The 19,713-nt window shown below is 48.6% G+C and overlaps 1 protein-coding gene across 2 annotated transcripts; it reads right to left on the bottom strand.

Annotated features, from left to right (window-relative positions):
• Window positions 1-901: 901 nt before the first annotated feature.
• rorca (RAR-related orphan receptor C a) lies at window positions 902-16,689 on the bottom strand. Of its 2 annotated transcripts, XM_015365787.2 has the most exons (11): window positions 16,614-16,689; window positions 16,004-16,529; window positions 10,542-10,627; window positions 9,970-10,111; window positions 9,113-9,532; window positions 8,906-9,027; window positions 8,118-8,250; window positions 6,999-7,106; window positions 6,371-6,481; window positions 5,715-5,827; window positions 902-5,494 (listed from the first exon to the last, which is right to left on the bottom strand). In XM_015365787.2, the coding sequence occupies exons 2-11, from the start codon at window positions 16,008-16,010 to the stop codon at window positions 5,333-5,335; spliced, it is 1,404 nt and encodes a 467-aa protein (XP_015221273.1). In that variant the 5' UTR covers window positions 16,011-16,529; window positions 16,614-16,689; the 3' UTR covers window positions 902-5,332. The 2 variants fall into 2 exon arrangements, with proteins under 2 accessions (XP_015221273.1, XP_015221274.1); XM_015365788.2 differs by lacking the exons at window positions 16,004-16,529; window positions 16,614-16,689 and adding an exon at window positions 11,187-11,606.
• Between the last annotated feature and the right edge of the window lie 3,024 nt (window positions 16,690-19,713).

Here is a 19,713-nt window from a genome sequence, read left to right as displayed (position 1 = left end):
ATTAAAAATGTCGTTGTGTTAAATGTCAACACTTGTTAACTGCATCTCAAAAGAAAATGCTATTAATTCATTAAAGCTACATGTTATTGGGATATCGGTTAAAAATTGGCATTAGGGGTGCCTGGTTTTAAAATCTGCGATGCGGCTGCGAGGCAGGGGCTGTCGGACACACGCAGGGAGAGAGGGAGACAGACTCCGCGGCTCTGAGAGCTGAGACGATGCCTCACCCGCTCAAGCCCGCAGGGCGGACACCCAGCTGGAAGATCGGTACTGTGGGAGATGTCCGTGTTCTTCTTGCAATTGTTTTCCTGGAGTTTGTTTCCAATGTCGGCCCCGTTAGGAACAGCGCAGAACTCTGCTCAGTCATCAGACTGAGTGGGGCCAGTGAGCAGATCCAACCTGTTTGGGTCATAAAGGCTGATTTGTCAGCCCTTTCCTGCAATATTTACTTCTAAGTAACTGTGTGTGTGCGCAAGACAGACAACACAGGGAAAGGTTAGGGTGTGCTCCCTTGTGTGCCTGGTAGTGTATCACATTGGGTTATTTCAGTGAGAGGGCTGTTAGATTTAAATGGGCAGTCTGCAGTATTTCATCAGGCTCATCCCAGTCCCTGACCCTCCCCCTGAACAATCTGTCCTCGTGTGCTGCTTAAACAGAATAATGTCATCAGTCTTTCAGACGTGCAGAACAGAACATGTCTCCCGGCACATGACTGTCAGTGTAGAAATCACACTGACTCCTGAAATGCGAAATCGGCTTTGGGCCTCAGCTTTAACACTTACACCCATCAGCTGCCAGAGACAGGACTGATCTCTGCTTGGCCCATGGTTAGCAGTCTGTGGTCAGTCAGGCCACCCCCTGCCCCTGCCCTCAGTGACCAGAAACACACAAAGCACACAGCTTTCTATAAAAAACTTTATTACATTCTTAAAACCACAGACTTTATTCTCATAATACAACCACAGATGTCTGTACCTTTTCTCTTTTTATAGCTCCTAAAACTTTAATAATATATTATATAGAATATCTTCTTTTCTTATTAAAAATCCAGACGAGGCTTGTTCAATATATCTTTATATGATTTAAGAAAATAAAATAACATAAAGCAAAAGACAGACACAGAGAAGGAGTCCTCCTGTCACAGAGAGCAAATCACTTTTTCTTTTTTTTGGTATTTTTTTTTAAACTTATCGTCCTTTTTAAAAAAATAGAAATACAATTTTACAAGACAAAAACTAAAACAAGAAGGAAAGGTAGAAGAACTGACAAAAAGCATCACATTGAAACCACCTGCAAACCCTGAAATTCGTCTTCGTCACTCTCGGCTCTCTACACTTTTCTCTTTCTGTAAACTGCAGTGTTCTCCAGAGCTCGGGCTGTTGCAGGAATAGTCCCAGAAGACAGGCGCAGAGCTCTGACACGTTTGTGACCCACAATCCCACACAGTTGCTGACATGGCGGTCCGGGTTCAAACGTGTCCAGGCTGGAGCCTGCGGAGAAAGGGGGTCTGAGAGGGTCCTGCTCTCTCCCCGAGTGAGTGTGAGATCGGGCTCCCTGTGTACCCCCACCTTCTGCAGCCCATTTCTCCTCAGCCTGGCACCCTGAGGCGCATCTGTCCCTGTCCTCTCGCTCCTCAGCCCCGGCCTGGCAGCACGCACGTTCATGCAGGCCGGCTGCATCAGCCATTGAAACAGCTCACAGCTCAGGACGCAGGATAAGGGGAGTGTGGACCTGCAGAGCCCTGGTGCAGCCTGAAGGAAAGGACAAGCCTCCGTGGACGAGGAGGAGGCAACAAGCCTGTGGTGCCCTTTGACCCCTGTGGGGCAAGTGAGTCACACTGTCTGCAAAGGCAGGTGGCAGTTCTCACCTGGCGCCCTTCACAGACTGTGCGGTGACTCTGCACACGGCTCTGTCTCTTCACACTTCATCACAACAAGCCTGGCGAACCCCTCTGGGTTCTCACAACCTGTCTCTTCTGCTCTGGTCTGCGCAGTCTGGTGAGCACACATCTTGTTTCACCCCAGAGTGCGCACCTGCCCCTCGTGCACTGCAAGATTCGGCCTAGATCTGCCTTTCGCTCTGCGATTTCTGTCCCCCTTGGTGAGTTCTGCTCCTTCATCCTTCTGTACAGTTGCAGTACCAACCTCCAGCCAATACATAGCACTGTTTCACGTATAAACGTATTGCACCTTCCTGTGCTATGTGATAACACAGAGAGATATACAGCCATGCCAGGACAGCTACTCCCTTCCAATCCATTCCGGATTTTGACACAACTAGATCCTTAACTGCTACATTGATCCTGAGGATTCTTTGTTAAACACCTGGTTGTGAAAAAATTCTGGGATGGAGTACATTGGAAGGGCTGCAAGTTTAGTAGCTCTGGGCTAGAGGAAAAAAAACTCATTTTAAGAAGAGAACTACACTTTGTAAATCTACACTCTGTTTACAATCCGTGTTATCGACAACACAACACCCCCTCCCCCAGCTGGCAATACTCTGGTCCCCAAACTGCCCCTCCTGGACATCTGAACAGGGCAAGACTTCTCATGAATTAAAGCAAAACCAAGTAAATAATTATGAGTGGCTGCACTATCCCAGAAGCACAGAATTAATTACCAATAAACAAATTAATTAGTTAATGCACAGTAGGACAGTCTGCATTCAGGCTGCATGCTGGCACCATCCCATACTGAGTGATTGTCTCATTAGCGCTGTTTTAATTACTACTGGCTTTGTGTTTTGGTGACAAAACTCCTCACACACAGGGACTTTGTTTTCTTACACGTATAAATTACACCTGGACCTAGGCTTCGTATACAAGATACACACAAGCTGGTGGACAGATCAGGTAATACACAGCTTATAAGACAAGAGGGCATTGGAACATCACCTCGTGACATTAATGAGGGTTCTGAAGTCTGTTCCCTGACTCCCCCTCAGTCTCTCCTGAAGAACAGACAGGAGTCCTAGACCTGTTTAAACATGCAGAGACCCAGAGGCCCACGGCTTCCTCTGGGCTTCACTCCTGGTGTTAAAACTGCCAGCAGGGGGCAGCAGGGGGCAGCCTGATTCCCACACCACACACAAGCTGCCTGCTTCTGTTAGGGCGGACTGTGCGACTGTCCTGCCTCTGTGATACCAACGCTTTCACTAAGAATACCGTTTGTACAAAACACAATCTCTGTATGAAATGTGCAAGAAACATTTGTTTTCTCACAGTTTCATCTCCTGGTGATTTGGGGCACAGGGTGTGATACTATACTGACCTTCAGTTACAGCCTGACACACACAGATGCTGTCCAACCTGATTCTGGGGCTCTCACTGTACAGAACAGCGCCCCCACAGCTCCGGGGGAGGAATTACATTATAGACACACTCCCTTGCTCCTCTCAGTTGCGCCCCCCGTCTTTTGCTGTTTGAACTCCAGTTTGTTTCCAGTCCCAACTGATTTTCCTGGTCTTCTTTGTCCAACTTGTTCCCTGTCCTCCCATTGCCCCCACTTCTCCAACGTCTGTTCTTCTCACCCAAGGAGTAGGTGAAGAGTCCCTAAGCCCTTCCCAGCTTCCCACTTCCATCACGGATATTTGTCCAAGAATCTTTTTCCTGGGCATTTTTAGTTGTTTTCCAAGCAGACAACAGTGCCCTGTCTTTCTTGCTGCTGGACTCCAGGATCGGACCTGCATGGCTGTCCAGCCCCACACGTCACGCCCTTGCTGTCGGACTCAGCCACCACTCCTGTCTGCTGCAAAGATCGGAGGCGAAGAATCCTCTGTAGTTTCATTTTAGAGCCTCAAGGGTGGCTGGTGAGGACGGAGATCGTTTGAGATTGTTATTTCAGAAAGATGTACAAATGCTGACGATGTGGCCACTTGGGGCTGAACCTTCAACTGTGTTTGTTTGTCGTTTTTTTCTTTCCAAAGGTCCTGATATCTCCAGCACCCTGCAGGACCCAGCACAAGGGAGAGACCGAGGCACACAGTCTGCCTTGTAACACCTCTCTCTTTCACTACATCTACATAACATACACGGACATACAGGTATGTACACAGCACGTCACAACCTCTTGTCAAAATACTTGCTCAAGTTTTCGCCCTCTGCCTGTGTCAGTGGCGTCTCAGAGGGAAAGGGCAGTGGACTGAGGTTTGCAATTGCACATTAAGAGCAGCTTCAGAAAGGAACATGAGAGTTTGTGTTCGTGTGTGATGGGGGTTGTACAAACACATGCGTCATGTGTCTGAGTGCTTCGTGGCAGTGTGTGTGCGAGTGTGCGCGATGGGGGTTGTGCAGATACACAAGTCATTTGTCTGGGTGCTTCATGCCAGTGTGGGTGCGCAAGTGTGCCTACGGAGGGTTGTGCAAATACATGCGCCGTGTGTCTGAGTGCATCGTGGCAGTGTGTGCGAGTGTGCACTGGTGGCAGTGTCTGTTGGGGGCAGGGAATGAGGGAGACAGTGAATTTCAAACCCGTCTGACACAGAGGTGCACATGTTCCCTGGGGCCTGCAGGCTCTCTGTGCCTCCAGAACAGGAGCTGTACAGCTCTGCTCTAAGATCACCCACTGTGCCTCCTCTCTCTCTCTCACCTGCCCTTCTATACTACAAAATATAGAAATTGATAGTTTTTTAAAAATAAATTCTTTTCTTGGTCCCTTTTTAACTGCTTTTTCCAGAAAAATACTTTTTTTAAAAAAAAGTGCGAGGGTTTATGGGCAGTAATAAAAATGAGAAGAGGAATAACAGGAATAAGACACTGGAAGCAGACGTTAAAGGAAGAGAAAGAGGAATTCTGGAGCTGTTTTGGACAGTAGTGCTGTATGTACATTCTGTTTTCGATAGAGGAATCTGCAGTGTGCTGTAGTATGTGCACTGCAGTGTCTGAGCTGTAGTGTGTGTACTGAAGTTTCTGCACTGTAGTGAGTGCTCTGTAGTGTCTGTGCTGTAGTGTGTGAACAGTAGTGTCTATAAGGTTGTTTCTGCACTGTAGTGTCTGTGCACAGTAGTGTCTATAAGGTTGTTTCTGCACTGTAGTGTCTGTGCTGTGGTGTGTGCGTTGTCATGTCACAATCTTATGCGTTGTCACGTCTGTGCGGTTTTCCTGGGGACGGGTACATTCATGTTTGCCTAAGCTGCATGCTGGTAGAGAAAGGACCCCCACGTCGACTCGGGCGATGGGGCCCTGCCCTAAAAGAGCTCGAGACGAAGGTGCATTTGGAGAGATCAAATGGAGGTCAGGGGTGTGTGTTGGACTGTCATTAAGTTCCTGGCTGGTTATGTTCTCAATTTTCCTTGTGTAGGGCTGTGTCCCAGCCTCCCTCCCTCCCATGCGCGTTTAGCTCTCGCTGGAGTCAGGGAAGATCATCTCACTCCCAAAGACCTCGCGGTACAGTGGTGGGAAGCTGTAGGCTGTCTCCGGGTGGACCAGGCGAAAAAACTCCAGCTTGTCAATGTGGAGATTGCAGATGGACTTCATGACTGGGAGCTTGGACACCATCTGGAAGGGAAAACGGGGAGGGAAGAGGGAGAGAAGGGATTATATGAGGCAAAACCAACAAGCAGGAGAGACGATCAATGGCGAGAGAGAAGGCAAGAGAAGGGAGCTACATTTCATTCCTTTCAACAAAACTTCAACTCTCGAACTTTCTTGCACAGAACTGTAAGACAGGCAAACAGTAAAGGACAGACAGAGAGATACAGAAGAAGGCAGTCAATACCTTTGCCAGTTTCTCCTCGCTGGCGCCGCCCCGGTGGAGAGTGTGCTGCAAGGCCAGATACACTCGCTCCTGCAGCTTCTGCACCTTCTGAGAGTCGGTCAGCCACGGCCGGTCTGTGGACAGGGAGGCGTCAAGGCAATGAAATGAGCCGCACAGGTCATTGACCAATTAACTCATTTCGGGTTTCAGTATAGGATGCCTTTTCTGTAGTAATCACAATCACCAAGCTCTCCACAAATTCCCAGGAATGTCTAGGAAGTAAGAGTGTCGCTCAGGAATCTGATTACGTTTCAATCGGATTGGCCTGTAGCCAAGGACTCCCTGCAGTTGGGTTCAGGAATCAGGAATATCTTTTTCCCTGCAATCAGACTCTAAGTAATCAGATTTTGAATTCAGCTAATGGACTGCAAGTTTGGGTCTTCCAGAACCATGTCATTTTGATTCTGGGGAATCTCACAGCAGGGAAAATCAAATTCCTAAATCAGGAATCACTAGAATTCTTTTCACTGTCTGATACTCCTTAACTGAACTGCACTATAACCTACAGAAACATTTAAACAAAACTGACTGCTCCTCTGTTGATGTCCCTATTTCTATCAGCCTCCCGAGTGTCTGTCTGGGTGTCGGGTCCCTGTCTCTCTGAACACGGGCCTCACCTGGAGACAGCAGGACAGCAGCACTGAAGAGAGCAATCTCCTCCTCGGACAGCTGCAGACGACACAGGGCCTTCCCCAGTTCGTACACTGCACTGACCAGGTCGTCGCAGCCTGGGGGAGAGGGAGAGGGAGTCAGGATACGAGTCTCTGTGAACTTTGTACACACTTTTTCTGCTGAAGCTGCAATATTTTATGAGGTGGACATACCAAACTAGTTTGAACTGGATTGGAAAAATGTTGGACACAAGGACTACTATGCAATTCTATACTGTGTTGTATAGAAACGAGTGCTACGAAACCAAGTAACCAACTGTATTAAAAGAAGTTATCTCTGGCAAACAGGAAAGAGGAAGATGTGTGTGACTCCGGAATGCTGCTAATCTGATCAACACAGGGAGGCGCGATAGATAACAGAAATATATTTAAGGACTGTTCTAGTTTAATTGCCTTCAAAAAAATAAGTCTCTGTGGGTTTCGCTTCCATGCGCATTAAATTAAAACTTCTTTTAACTTCAGAGACGAACTCCTGGCTGTCTTTCAAGGGGGAGGAGGGAAAAAGTTCTCCAACAAGCACGTCGGCAGGAATCCTGGGATCCCGTTCACAGAGAGGGGACCTCCTGGCACTCACCTAGGGCTTTGAAGAGCTGCGTGCCGGCGAACTTGCCATCGAACAGCAGGGTGTTGTTCAGGGGGTTGTAGGCGCGACACATGCGGATGAGCAGCACCTCCAGGCAGCCTGAGCGAGGGAACGCAACAGCGCAGAGGCAGAGAGAGAGGGGGGAGACAGAGGCTCCACCACGCACAGACAGACACACACAAGAAAATTGATTTCCAATCGGAAAATAAACAAATTTAACCACAGGAAAACATCATGAATGAAATCAGCAGTAATACAGATACAACACAGAGTGGAGTAAAAGATATTACCATTGATTTAAATCCGAGACGTTTCAAATAGTTTCAATAAACATTACAATACATTTTAGTTCACAAATTGGAGAACGGAAGCAAGGTGTCCGAGCAGAGCCAGAGACCAGGTCATCCATGATCATTAAAATATAATGGTAACGAACAGAGAGAGAACGTGAGAGGAGGAAGGTGGAAGAGAAGAAAGACAAGAAGAGCCATCGTTAAAAATATGAACAAGGGCATCACCGCCCTACTTCTGTCCCACAATGCAGAGGGAGGCAGAGGTCTGGGGAGGGAGGCAGTGTGTCTCACCCTCGCCCGCGCAGCCCAGCGCACCTCAGCCCTAATGTCATGTGAACCCCTCCCCAGCTCACACTGCTGATAGGCCAAGCTGGGAGTACAGCTCCTCTGTCCCATGGTCTTACAGACCTGCGGTGTGTCTGCAAGGTTAGCTGTGGCCTATTCACGCAGCTGCTGCTATGTGGGGAAAACCGCAGGGACTAGTCAGGCCTGGACACAGGCAGACAGGATTGTGGGGAACATGTTCCCACGAACGACAACCACATACCAGCTGTGCTCTCACTGAGATGACTGAGCGCCCCCTTGTGTTCACGGTCTGTGTACAGGCCATCTAACGTCATAAGAAACTCTGTCAATGTGTCGGGTACAGCAGGGAGTTTATCTGGGGAAGCTGGTCCAGTATGAGTGTGCCCCTTGTAGGGTGCCGGTCGCCCCTGTACTGTGACAGTGGTCCCCACAGAGCATTTGTGGAACTCTGCAATGAATGCACCCCCTGCAGCGCATGCTGTGTGGCGCCGCCCTGATGGTGGGTATTGACCTGCTTTGAGAAGGATGATCTGGTCGTTCTGGCACAGGTCCATGAAGCCTGTGATGCGCTTGGCAAACTCGACCACGTACTGGATGGCGTTGGTGATGTGGTGTGCGCACTGCTGCCACATGGCCTCAGCAGACTGGGGAGAGAGCCACAGGGAGGGAGAAGGAGGGTGAACATTGCAAAAGGTCCCAACAACACTGGTTTGTACAGATGAAGGTTCAGCAGCCACAAGACCATATTCGGGTAAAAAACGCACCGTCGCAAGAAACTTGAGAGAACAGGGATTAATCTGAAACAGCTTAATGGCAGTACTGAGAACTTATGCCTTGAATCTAACATATCAACTGCAGGTATATATTATTTTTCCCCTTCTTACAAATCTGCTGCCATTTTGTTGTTAATTATTTAAATTGTTTCAGAATGCACAACCGCTGTTTTCAATTACAGAACTCTTTGCCTGATTGACTGAATTGTCACTTTCTGTTAAAGCTCTTTTAACTGGGCTTCTGACAAGTTGTCCACAAATCCAGGATCTTGATGTGTGTGTTCTGTCTCAAGGAGGTGGAGTTTGAAAAAGGACAGTACAGGTGCACACTCCACAGTGTACAGTACAGTTGTATACAGTGTACTATTGTACAGTACAGGTGTATACAGCACTGTCGTATAGTACAGGTGTATAGTTCACTGTTGTACAATGCAGGTGTATCCAGCACTGTTGCAGGGGACTGGTGTATAGTGAAGTGTTGTAAAGTACAGGTGTATACTGAAGTGTTGTACAGGCACTCAGTCACCTTGCTCTGGAAGGCACGGGTCTCCTCAGGTGTGTACAGGGTCCAGGTGAGTCTCTTCAGCTCCTCCCCACTGTACTGACACGTCTCCAGGTGAGACTTCACCACATTTTGCGCCGTGCGCTCTGAGGAGAGAAGGTGCCGTCGTCACACCCTGAGCCCAGCAGTTACCCTCCCGGTAGTTAAGCTCCCCACTCCCTGCCCGCTCACCGATCTCCAGCAGGCTGCAGTCCTCGGCCAGTGGCTTCAGCAGCGCGTGCACCGTGTACAGGCCGGGCTCGTGCAGCAGCTGGTACTCGTGTCGGACGTGGCTGCCGTCGGGAGCCTCCAGCCCGCTGGGCTCGGGAGAGGACTGCGCCGACCCGAGCAGGTCCAGCCCACAGTAGCCCCCAGCTCCCTCGGGGGTCAGGGGCAGGTCGAACAGCAGGCCGTCGGGCAGCGTGGCGAGATCGTCCAGGTCGCTGAGGGCCGCGCTGGAGCCGCTGCTGTAGGCCCGCACCGGGGTGTCCGCCTCCCCCTCCTCGTCCTCCCGCCGCGCGCCCCCCGCCCGCGCCTGCGTCTGCTGGTGCTTCTGCACCTCCGCGTACAGACTGTCCCGCTGCTTCTTCGACATGCGGCCGAACTTCACGGCTGCAGGAGACACAGCAGAGGCTGTCAGCACTGCCGACAGGAGGCGAGAGGGCAAGTATGTGAGGGGCAGGGGCGGGGGATGTGGGGTTAAAGGTGGAGTGAGCACGGAGTAGGGGTGGAGTAAGTGGGAAGTAAGGGAGGAGTAAGAGGTGGTTAAGCAAGGAGTAGGGGTAGAGCAAGAGGGGAGTAAACAATAGTAAGAGGGGGTTAAGCAAGGTGTAGGGGTAGAGGTGTTGTAAGAGGGGAGTAAGGGTGGAGTAAGAGAGGGTTAAGGAGAGGTGGAGTAAGAGGGGGGGTTAAATGAGGAGTCAGGGTGGAGTAAGAGAGTTGTAAAGGTGGAGTAAGAGGGGAGTAAAGGTGGAGTAAGAGGGGAGTAAGGTTGGAGTAAGTGGCGGTTAAGTGAGGAGTGGGGCAGGGGAAGGGGGAGGCGCGCTCACCATCGCGGGACATGCCCAGCGCCAGGCACTTCTGCAGCCGGCAGTGCTGGCAGCGGTTGCGGTTGGTGCGGTCGATCAGGCAGTTCCTCTGCCGCGAGCAGGAGTACATGGCGTTGTTCTGCTGGCTGCGCCTGAAGAACCCCTGCGAGCAGCACGGGGCACAGACAGAGGGGCACAAGAAACAACTCTTTCAGTCCCAGAGTCCCACACCTGCCAGAATCCGAACCGCTTCCTGCCCTGCTGGGGGAGGAGTCTCACCAGAGCCAAGCGTGACCTCCTGTCCCAGCCTGAGGAACAGAGCGCGAGTCTCTAAATAACAGTGATAAGTGTCGTCTTTGTGTTGCAAACGTCTGTAAAGGCCTTGCACAGTGTTTGTACTTTTGCAACACTGCATAAACAGAGCTCTTTGAATTAGAACAGGACAGAGAGGCACACTGACAGGAGAGACACATTTAAGGTCAGATTCTTCAGGAAAAACATTTTTATGGGTTTCTCTGCAGACCTCGGCACGTCAGATCCCCGCTACCCCCAGAGATCTGCTGGGATCTGGTGCTGGATGGATCACTGCTCACCTTGCAGCCCTCACAGGTTATCACACCATAGTGGATCCCCGACGACTTGTCCCCGCAGATCTTACACGGGATCACCTCGATTTGAGCTGGAAACAGAGGTAGAGGCAGGCAGGTGTTAGTCTTCATCACTGCCACTCTGGGCAGTCAGCTACACATCAGCAACTCCGGGACCCAGGGTATGATTAGTAAACAGATACTTCCGTTTATTTTATTGAACAAAATTAAACCGTGCACATAGCTACTGTATTTGCTGAGGTACATTCCTGACTATAACATTAAAATCTAGAACAATATGATCATTAACCAACTAAATTAAATTACTAAATCAACTAAATTAAAAGATGTGACACTGACAGCTCTTCCCACACTCTTTCTTTGCCATTTAAAGCTTTGGAGAGATAAACAGAAGCCCTGTAAGGAGAAAAACGGGAATAAATAAGTTTGGTTGCTCCAAACTGTAAAAGCTTATTATATATAACAGCTTATTAAAAACATCAAAATGAAAATAAATACAGTACTCAAGAAATCCTCTCGTGTTACAACACATAAAAAGCACATTACACACACATCAAATTAAAAACGGCTATAAAGCCAAGGACACAAAGCAGAGGCAGAAGATACTGGGGAGTATCAGTAAGAACTTACTCTAATGCATCAATTACATAATACAACAAAAACACCCTTAATCATCTCGTATGCCCGAAGCTCTAGAAAACAAAAACATAATTAAGAGTTAAGCCCAGCACTGCGTCAGTACAGTGTCATACTAGCACTTATTTATTTTTAATTTCCCTGTGTTGTGTAAGTGTAACCGCACACAGGCCGCTAACTGGTGGCCGAGGCCGGCTCTGCACCAGCGGATGGGATGGAGAAATGATGCGAGCGAATAAATATGAGAAACGGTCCCCGAGTGTCGGGCTCTCCCGGACCCGCTGTAAGCAAACAGCAGCCCGGCGCGGCCGAACCCGGCTCCCCCCCTCCCGCCTCCCCTGGTTATATAACCCCGGTCTGGCCGCATTCCGCCGGCACAGTCATTCGGGGAGGCAGGTCGCCCCGGCAACTCAGCTCCGACCATCCAGACCCCCCCCCCCCCCCATCACCACCTCGGGCTCCGATTGGCTATTACGTGCGTTACGGCCTCTCCGATTGGCTCCGCTCGACGTCACTCAGCTTCCCAGCGCAGTCAGGCTATTCCGGCGCGCGCTGTGTCCTACTGACATACTTTCTCATTCAAAAAAGGGGAGGCTCGTGGGCGGCGGCCTCGCGAGGAGGGTTTTGTTGTCTTCGCCGATTTTAAGGTGGAACTGTCTCGAGCTCTACTGACGCACCAAGTGCACGGACTGCATGGACATTAATTACAGACACATTAAGTTTTTGTATCCTGTCATCATGTCCTATGCTTATGAAAGGCTTTGCAGAAAATGCAGATCACGTTACTGTAATCTCGTAATAGTTACATAAATGTGTCTTAATAGTTCAGGTGTCCTAATCGTGCAGCTTGTCCGTGGTCAATTTTGTCACGCTATGGTTTGTCAAAACAGAAAGCAATTAGTTTTCCCAAGGAATTCTGAAGTATTATATTTTATGTTTACCTACTTGATTTATTGCTATTTATTATATAACTGCATCTAAACAGCATCTCTCAAACAAAACAGACATTAACAGTAAATATGAGACATTTGGAACTCGCTGTACTCCATAGAAGCCATCACTATGACAGCAACAACAAAATCTATGTATCTGTTACCAGTATTAAACGCTAAGCCACTGACTTGGATCTGTGAAACTAAGAGCTGTTACACAATATTATATTATAATAATAGAATATTCTAATGTTTGTTGTGGGAGCAGTATCTTCATTCCACCTCCTCTGATAACAGGCACACGAACACATTTATTTATATCTGAAAGAGGTTTCCCTGAAATGAGTTCCAGATTTGATCTTCTGAACTATCGGACTACAGATTTGAATCAATGTAGCGTTGGATTGTAGACGTTTTCTCAGTGTGTTCTGTTAATAATACACATACTGTACCTCCTGTCCCCAGAGCTTGCTGCCAAACAAGAATCATTTCTTTCTACTGCTTAGCTGATGCTACTTTCCTGGGTCAGTTAGTTTTACATTCCGTGTACAAAATGAAACAACAGATATAATTACATGTAGCAGCAAGCATAGCTAAATGATCGATCCCCAGATCAATAACCTGATAGCAACCGAACGAGCACAATGAGCCAAATGGCAACCCCTCATGAGCAACCTTCTTATGACCTTCAACTCTTTTGTTTTAATTAGTGGAGAACAGGTCTCCAAGTTTGTGTGTGTGCCTTTGCGTGTATGTATCTCTGCGTGCACATGTGTGTGTGTGCGCGTGTCTTTGTGTGCATGTCTGTGTGTCTCCATGTGTCTTTCTGTGTGCGTTTTTGTGTGCATGTGTGTCTCTGTGTGTGCCTGTGTGTACGTGTCTCTGTGTGCATGTGCGTGCATGTGTGTGTATCTCTGTGTGCACATGTGTGTGCTTCTTTGTGTGCATGTTTCTGTGTGTTTTTTGTGCTTGTGTGTCTCTGTGTGTACCTGTGTGCACGTGTGTATCTCTGTGTTTCTGTGTGTGTGTATCTCTTTGTGCACGTGTCTGCATGTCTCTGTTTGTCTCTTTGTGCATGTCTGTGTGCATGTGTCTGTATCTATGTGTGTATTTGACGTGTATCTCTGTGTGCACGTGTGTGTGATGCACAGTTACGTGAAGCTGTGCTCAGTACCAGTTTGCCCAGCGGACTCTCAGACATACAGATGGGGGACACCCCTTCAGCATGACCCCCAGACACGGCCGGACTCCAGGACTGATACGCCACACACAGCAGTGGAAACAGCACCATTCGGAGCAGGAACAGCAGCGCTGCAGCTCTGTTCTTGCCAGAGCGGGAGCAGGAGAAGCCGAGCATTAAACCAGCGCACTGCACTGTGCAAAGGTCCTGTTTGCTTTGTCATTGTGTAACAGCCTCGCACTGCACACTCAGCCCCCTCGCCGCAGGCTCAGCACGTCAGCTCTCTGATGCAGCCTGCAGGGCTACAGCTGCTGCACTGCCCTTCTGACAAACTCCAGGCTCGCAGCTCTGTGCATGGGGAGCTGGTCCCAGCACCTACCCGAGGGATGCAGGAGCCAGCAGTTCTGTACACCACGGATTATTTTTAACGCCTGCTGTGTTCAGTGGACTCCGGTCCTCCAGGCTCTGTGCAGAGCAGCAGTATGTCTAAGATGGTCCAGGCTTTTCCAGAGAGCTCAGAGAGCTCAGGCCTGTTTCCTTCACTCTGCCTGCATTTGCACCCTGAGACGTGTGGGCTGGCTACTGCCTCAGCGGTGCAGTTCTCTCCCCATCAGAGCCCTGGGCCTGGGACAGCGCACTCAGACCAGATGCAGGGCTGTCACTTGACCATGCGCGCAGCACAGTACACAGCACACCTGCTCTGCTTCAGGGCTGACGTAACAGGACAGCGTTTACTGTGTCACTGCGGAACCAGAGTCTAGAGCACGCAGCCTTTAGAGGGCTGAGAGTCACCCCTGCAGATAGGGCCACCCCACAACTCCCACCACACCCCAGGTACATGAGCAGCTGTCTGCCTCTGCCCCTAGACTTGCATCACAGGGAGGGGGTGCTCATTTTACTCTGGCAGGGCCCTGCAGGACTGGAACAGCCATGGTTGTCCCTGAGGCGCTGGAGGCAGCACCTGGCCCCTCACGCCTCAGGAAAGTCCTTCACAGAGGAAGAGTCTGAACCACATGAACTGAACTCACACATTTCAAACCCGGTGAATGTATAATAATAATAATAATAATAATAGCTTACACTTATATAGTGCATTTCTGGACACTCCACTCAAAGGGCTTTACAGGTGATGGGGATCCCCTCCACCACCACCAGTGTGCAGCCCCACCTGGATGATGCGACACCAGCCATAGTGCGCCAGTGACCACAGACAGTCAGGACCTCAGTTTTACATCTCATCCGAAGGACAGCACCTGTTTACAGTATAGTGTCCCCGTCACTATACTGGGGCATTAGGACCCACGTGGACCACAGGGTGAGCGCCCCCTGCTGGCCCCACTAACACCTCTTCCAGCAGCAATGGAGATCTCCCATCCAGGCTCACACCTGCTGTCAGTCGGCTGCCAGTTGTGAGTTGCTGGGTGATATGGCTGCTGGCTGTATGGCTGTATACAGTGGTGGTCTCTCATGACAAGCTATCACTATGAGTAAAACACATGTGCCTTAGCTTTTAACAGCTTTGCCCCGGCATACTTGCAATGCAGACTTCGAGTTAATCTACAATCTCCCCTCCCCCCCCACCCCCCAGGAAGTTGTGGTGTTGACTTCACGCACAAACCTCTCTTCTCGGCACTGCGTCACCAGTCTCCACGAGCGGCTCTGCCAGCCGGGACGATCTCCGCCTGCAGACTGAAGTTCAAGCTGAACTCCAGCCGCTTGCGTGCCGTTCGCACGGAGTCCAGCAGGGGCGCTCTCGCCAGGCTCGCATAGAACCGCATGGACTCGCACATGCCCCTGCCTGGCCCGCCCCCCTCCCGCCCCTCCCGCGCGCCGTGTAATCCTCAGTGACAGAACTAGGTCAATGGAACAGCCGCCTCCCCTCCCTCACACAGCGGGCCACGCTGCCGCCACACAAAACAACAACAAGCGAGCCGGCCTCACGCTCACGACACGCGGCCCGCGCCCCCCAGACCCTCCCTGCACTGTACAGGAGATCACTTCAGCAGGCGGGGAAAATACAAAACTGTCTATTCATCATCATCATAACATATGGTTTACATTCAGGTGATCATGAAAAAAGGGAATTTTTTAAATTTTCAATATTGTTGTTGGTGCAATAGCTCTCCCACAAGTTCCCAAGCTCCTCTTGCATAATCACAACAAAGTTGCAGCCCGGCCGCGAGGAGCCCCAGATCTCCCACTTCTTTCTAATCTGATGGTCTCGCGGCTCAGCCCAGCCGCGAGGACAAAGCCAGTGAATCAGCACGCGCTCTCTTGTTTATTTCTCGACTTGACACGAGCAGGAAACATCTAGATGTTTTAATACAGCATTATGTATCTGAAAACCTGATGCCGGGAAGTTCCGTGCAGATAAATTTTGAGCGTGCGGATGACTCCCTGTATCCATCTAGATTTCTGGAGTCTGGTGTTTTCATAACTTACTCTTTCCCAGCTCTGCGCGCAGCAAAACCTACAGGAGTCAAAACTCAGTGACAGCGAGCCCGAGCCCACAGTAATCCTCTCAGAGCAGCGCGCAGAGATTAACACGCACTGGCAGTACACTGCTCTGAAGAGAACACGTCGAAGATGCAAACACACACACACACAACATTAATATTGCAATGTGAGACTTGTTAAAAACCGTGTTTTCTGTAGAACATTTTAAAAAACGCAAGTGACAAAATGATGTAGCAACTCACCTCTCATTTCGTCAGCCTATTCAGTCTGAGTCATGAAACTCCACAGCAAGAAAAGTGAGCAAAAAAAATTGTCTTTCTCCAGCTCCAGGAAAAGCTGTAAAGGAAAACTAAGCGTTGCGTGCTTCTTATTCCTCGTCTGTCTTTCAAATGAAATGACAATAGTGTTTGGTATTTTAAAAACTCTTTTTCAGCTATGAGATTCGGTGCCCGAAACGCGAAGACTGGACGGTGCAGCCCAGAGCTGATGCAGCCGCCTCTCTCTCTGCCTCTGTAACCTACTTTCATCTCTGCGCGTGGAATCTCACATGATCTCGGAGTGCCGGCCCGCCTCGTGCCCCGGGCAGCCGCGCGCGCGGCTCTGCGCGCTTAAGGTGGAACTGCGCAGGTGAGGAAGCGGGCACGCGACCGCACGGGCACCGCAGAGGCCACGCGAACGGCATGTGCGCAGACGGCCGTGTGGCCTTGCAGGGCCTGACGCAGAGGCTGTTGTCCAGGGCACTAGTCAGATGCCTGTTGTTTCAGGTATCTGAAATAAGGGAACGCACTAGATTAGCAAATGTATTGAATACCATTTGCTGAATGTTACTAACATACGGTATAATACTGTTACCTCTTACAGTTCATTTGAGCACTCCATTGCCCCAACAGCCTGGTAGTGTAGTCAGTTCTAGTGCCATAGCTGAAAAGCAATCTCCTCCACAGACTGTGCAGGAAAGTCCCCCCATCACCAGAGCTAGGTGTGTGAGTGTCACACTAAGCAGAACCCCTCTCCTGACGATCAGCACAGGAATACTGCAGCACACTCACTCTGGAATACTGCAACACACTCACGCTGGAATACTGCAGCACACTCACGCTGGAATACTGCAGCACCACACTCAGGAATACTGAAACAAACTCACTGCAGAAAACCGCAACACACCCACTCTGAAATACTGCAGCACACTCACTCTGGAATACAGCACCACACTCAGGAATACAGCAGCACACTCACTCTGGAATACTACAGCACCACACTCAGGAATACTGCAGCACACTCAGGAATACTGAAACAAACTCACTGCAGAAAACCGCAACACACTCACTCTGGAATACTGCAGCACACTCACTCTGGAATACTGCAGCACACTCACGCTGGAATAACGCAGCACACTCACTCTGGAATACTACAGCACACTTACTGGGAATACTGCAACACACTCACTCTGGAATACTGCAACACACTCACTCTGGAATATTACAGCACACTCACTTGGAGTACTGCAACACACTCAGTCTGGAATACAGCACCACACTCAATAATACTGCAGCACACTCACTCTGAAATACAGCACCACACTCCGGAATACTGCAGCACACTCACTCTGGAATACTACAGCACCACACTCAGGAATACTGCAGCACACTCAGGAATACTGAAACACACTCACTGCAGAAAACCGCAACACACCCACTCTGGAATACTACAGCACACTCACTCAGGAATACTGCAGCACACTCACTCTGGAATACTGCAACACACTCACTGGGAATACTGCAGCACACTCACTCTGGAATACTGCAACACACTCACTCTGGAATACTACAGCACACTCACTCTGGAATACAGCACCACACTCAGGAATACTGCAGCACACTCACTGGGAATACTGCAGCACACTCTGGAATACTGCAACACACTCACTAATACTGCAGCACACTCACTCTGAAATACAGCACCACACTCCGGAATACTGTAGCACACTCACTCTGGAATACTACAGCACCACACTCAGGAATACTGCAGCACACTCAGGAATACTGAAACACACTCACTGCAGAAAACCGCAACACACCCACTCTGGAATACTACAGCACACTCACTCTGGAATACTGCAACACACTCACTGGGAATACTGCAGCACACTCACTCTGGAATACTGCAACACACTCACTCTGGAATACTACAGCACACTCACTCTGGAATACAGCACCACACTCAGGAATACTGCAGCACACTCACTGGGAATACTGCAGCACACTCTGGAATACTGCAACACACTCACTGGGAATACTGCAGCACACTCACTCTGGAATACTGCAAAACACTCACTGGGAATACTGCAACACACTCTGGAATACTGCAGCCCACTCACTAAGTAATACTGCATCTTAAGTGTTGTTTAAGGGGAGAACTCATTACAATCGCTACTTTTCAAAAAAGGCAAAGGGAGTGAACAGAAGGTTGCCTATTCACCAGAATGAAGGCTATACAGCTCAAATTCTCAAAAAAAGTAAACGAACAAGACTGAGCTAATTTGATGCAACTACAGCTTCAATATAATGAGTTATTAAGGGTAAAAACTGAGTTTGCATGAAGTAAAGCACAACTTAACTTCTGTGAAGAGGGGGAAAAAGTAGGGAAAATGCTTGCAGCCAGGTTACAAAAGCACTGTATGCGCAACACAATTGGCATAATCAAGAAAATGCATGAGTCAATTACCCAAGATCAGAAGGAAAAAGTTACTTTCTTTGAAAAATTATATTCATCTGAAGCCTCTAGCACATTGGAAGATACGTAGTGCTTTCTTGCAGATACAGAGCTCCCAAAACTTAGTACAGAAGATAGAAATATTCTTGAGTCATCTCTCACTCTATCCAAAGTTAAAGAAGCCATTTCTTCCTTTTCTCACAATAAATCACCTGGACCCGATGGTTTTAAAGCTGAGTTCTACCAGACATTTCAGTCCATACTTAGTCCAATCTTACTGCAAACATTTAAACATATGTGGTTAACAGGCATGACTTCACTATCGTTTAGGGAGTCTCTAATAACCCTTGTATGTAAGAAAGGTAAAGGTGCATCATTGTGCAGTAGTTACCGCCCAATAAGCTTAATGAACGTAGACAATAAGATCCTAGCTAAAGTACTCGCTAATTGGTTAGGTAAGGTGCAACCAAAACTCATACGTCCAGATCAAACAGGATTTATGAAAAATAGATATTCATCAGATAATACAAGAAAGCATTTTAATTTGATTTATCATGCTTAACTCAATAAATCAACATCAGCTATATGCACACTGGATGCTGAGAAGGCCTTTGACAGAGTTGAATGGAAGTACCTATTTAATGTGATATAATTGTTTGGTTTTGGCCCATATTGTATTTAATGGGTTGGAATCTCACAGTCTATCTCAGTCCACAGGCATTTATAGTGACTAACAGCTGTATCCAAACCTTTTTGTTTATATAGAGGCACCAAACAAGGGTGTCCTCTTTCCCCTTAACTATTTAATTTAGCACTCGAACCTTTAGCCTGCAAAATAAGAGCATCAGTCCAGATAAAAGGTATGGGTGTTCATAAAAATGTTTATAAGATTGCTCTATATGCTGATGATGTGATACTGTTTTTAACAGATGTGCACAAACCAATTTCTGCAGCAGTGGATGTCATTGAAAGTTTTGGTAAGATGTCAGGTTCTAAAGTCAACTGGAGCAAAACGGAGCTTATGTTTCTCTATTCATTATCGTTGAATCATAAGATTGCTCACCCAGTACAAGTTACAACAGAGATGGAGTATCTGGGGCTGCAGATTGTTAAATAAAGTAAATCAGGACATACTAAGATGGAGATGTTAACCTATTTCCATGTGGGGTAGAATTAATATGTCAAAGATGTCAAAACTCCCTAAAGTAAATTATACACTGAGAATGATACCTGTAGAGAT

Source organism: Lepisosteus oculatus, chromosome 29 (assembly GCF_040954835.1).
Source record: "Lepisosteus oculatus isolate fLepOcu1 chromosome 29, fLepOcu1.hap2, whole genome shotgun sequence".
NCBI lineage: Eukaryota > Metazoa > Chordata > Actinopteri > Semionotiformes > Lepisosteidae > Lepisosteus > Lepisosteus oculatus.
Note: the sequence above shows the minus strand (reverse complement) of the source record. Positions and strands in the feature narration are given on the sequence as shown.

What these genes read in the sequence shown, in the direction of transcription:
- rorca (XM_015365787.2), bottom strand. An exon ending in TGCTGTCCTGCTGTCTCCAG is followed by an intron (nt 5,828 to 6,370) that starts GTGAGGCCCGTG and finishes CCCTGTCCACAG; the next exon opens with ACCGGCCGTGGCTGACCGAC. An exon ending in GCGAGGAGAAACTGGCAAAG is followed by an intron (nt 5,495 to 5,714) that starts GTATTGACTGCC and finishes TTTCCCTTCCAG; the next exon opens with ATGGTGTCCAAGCTCCCAGT.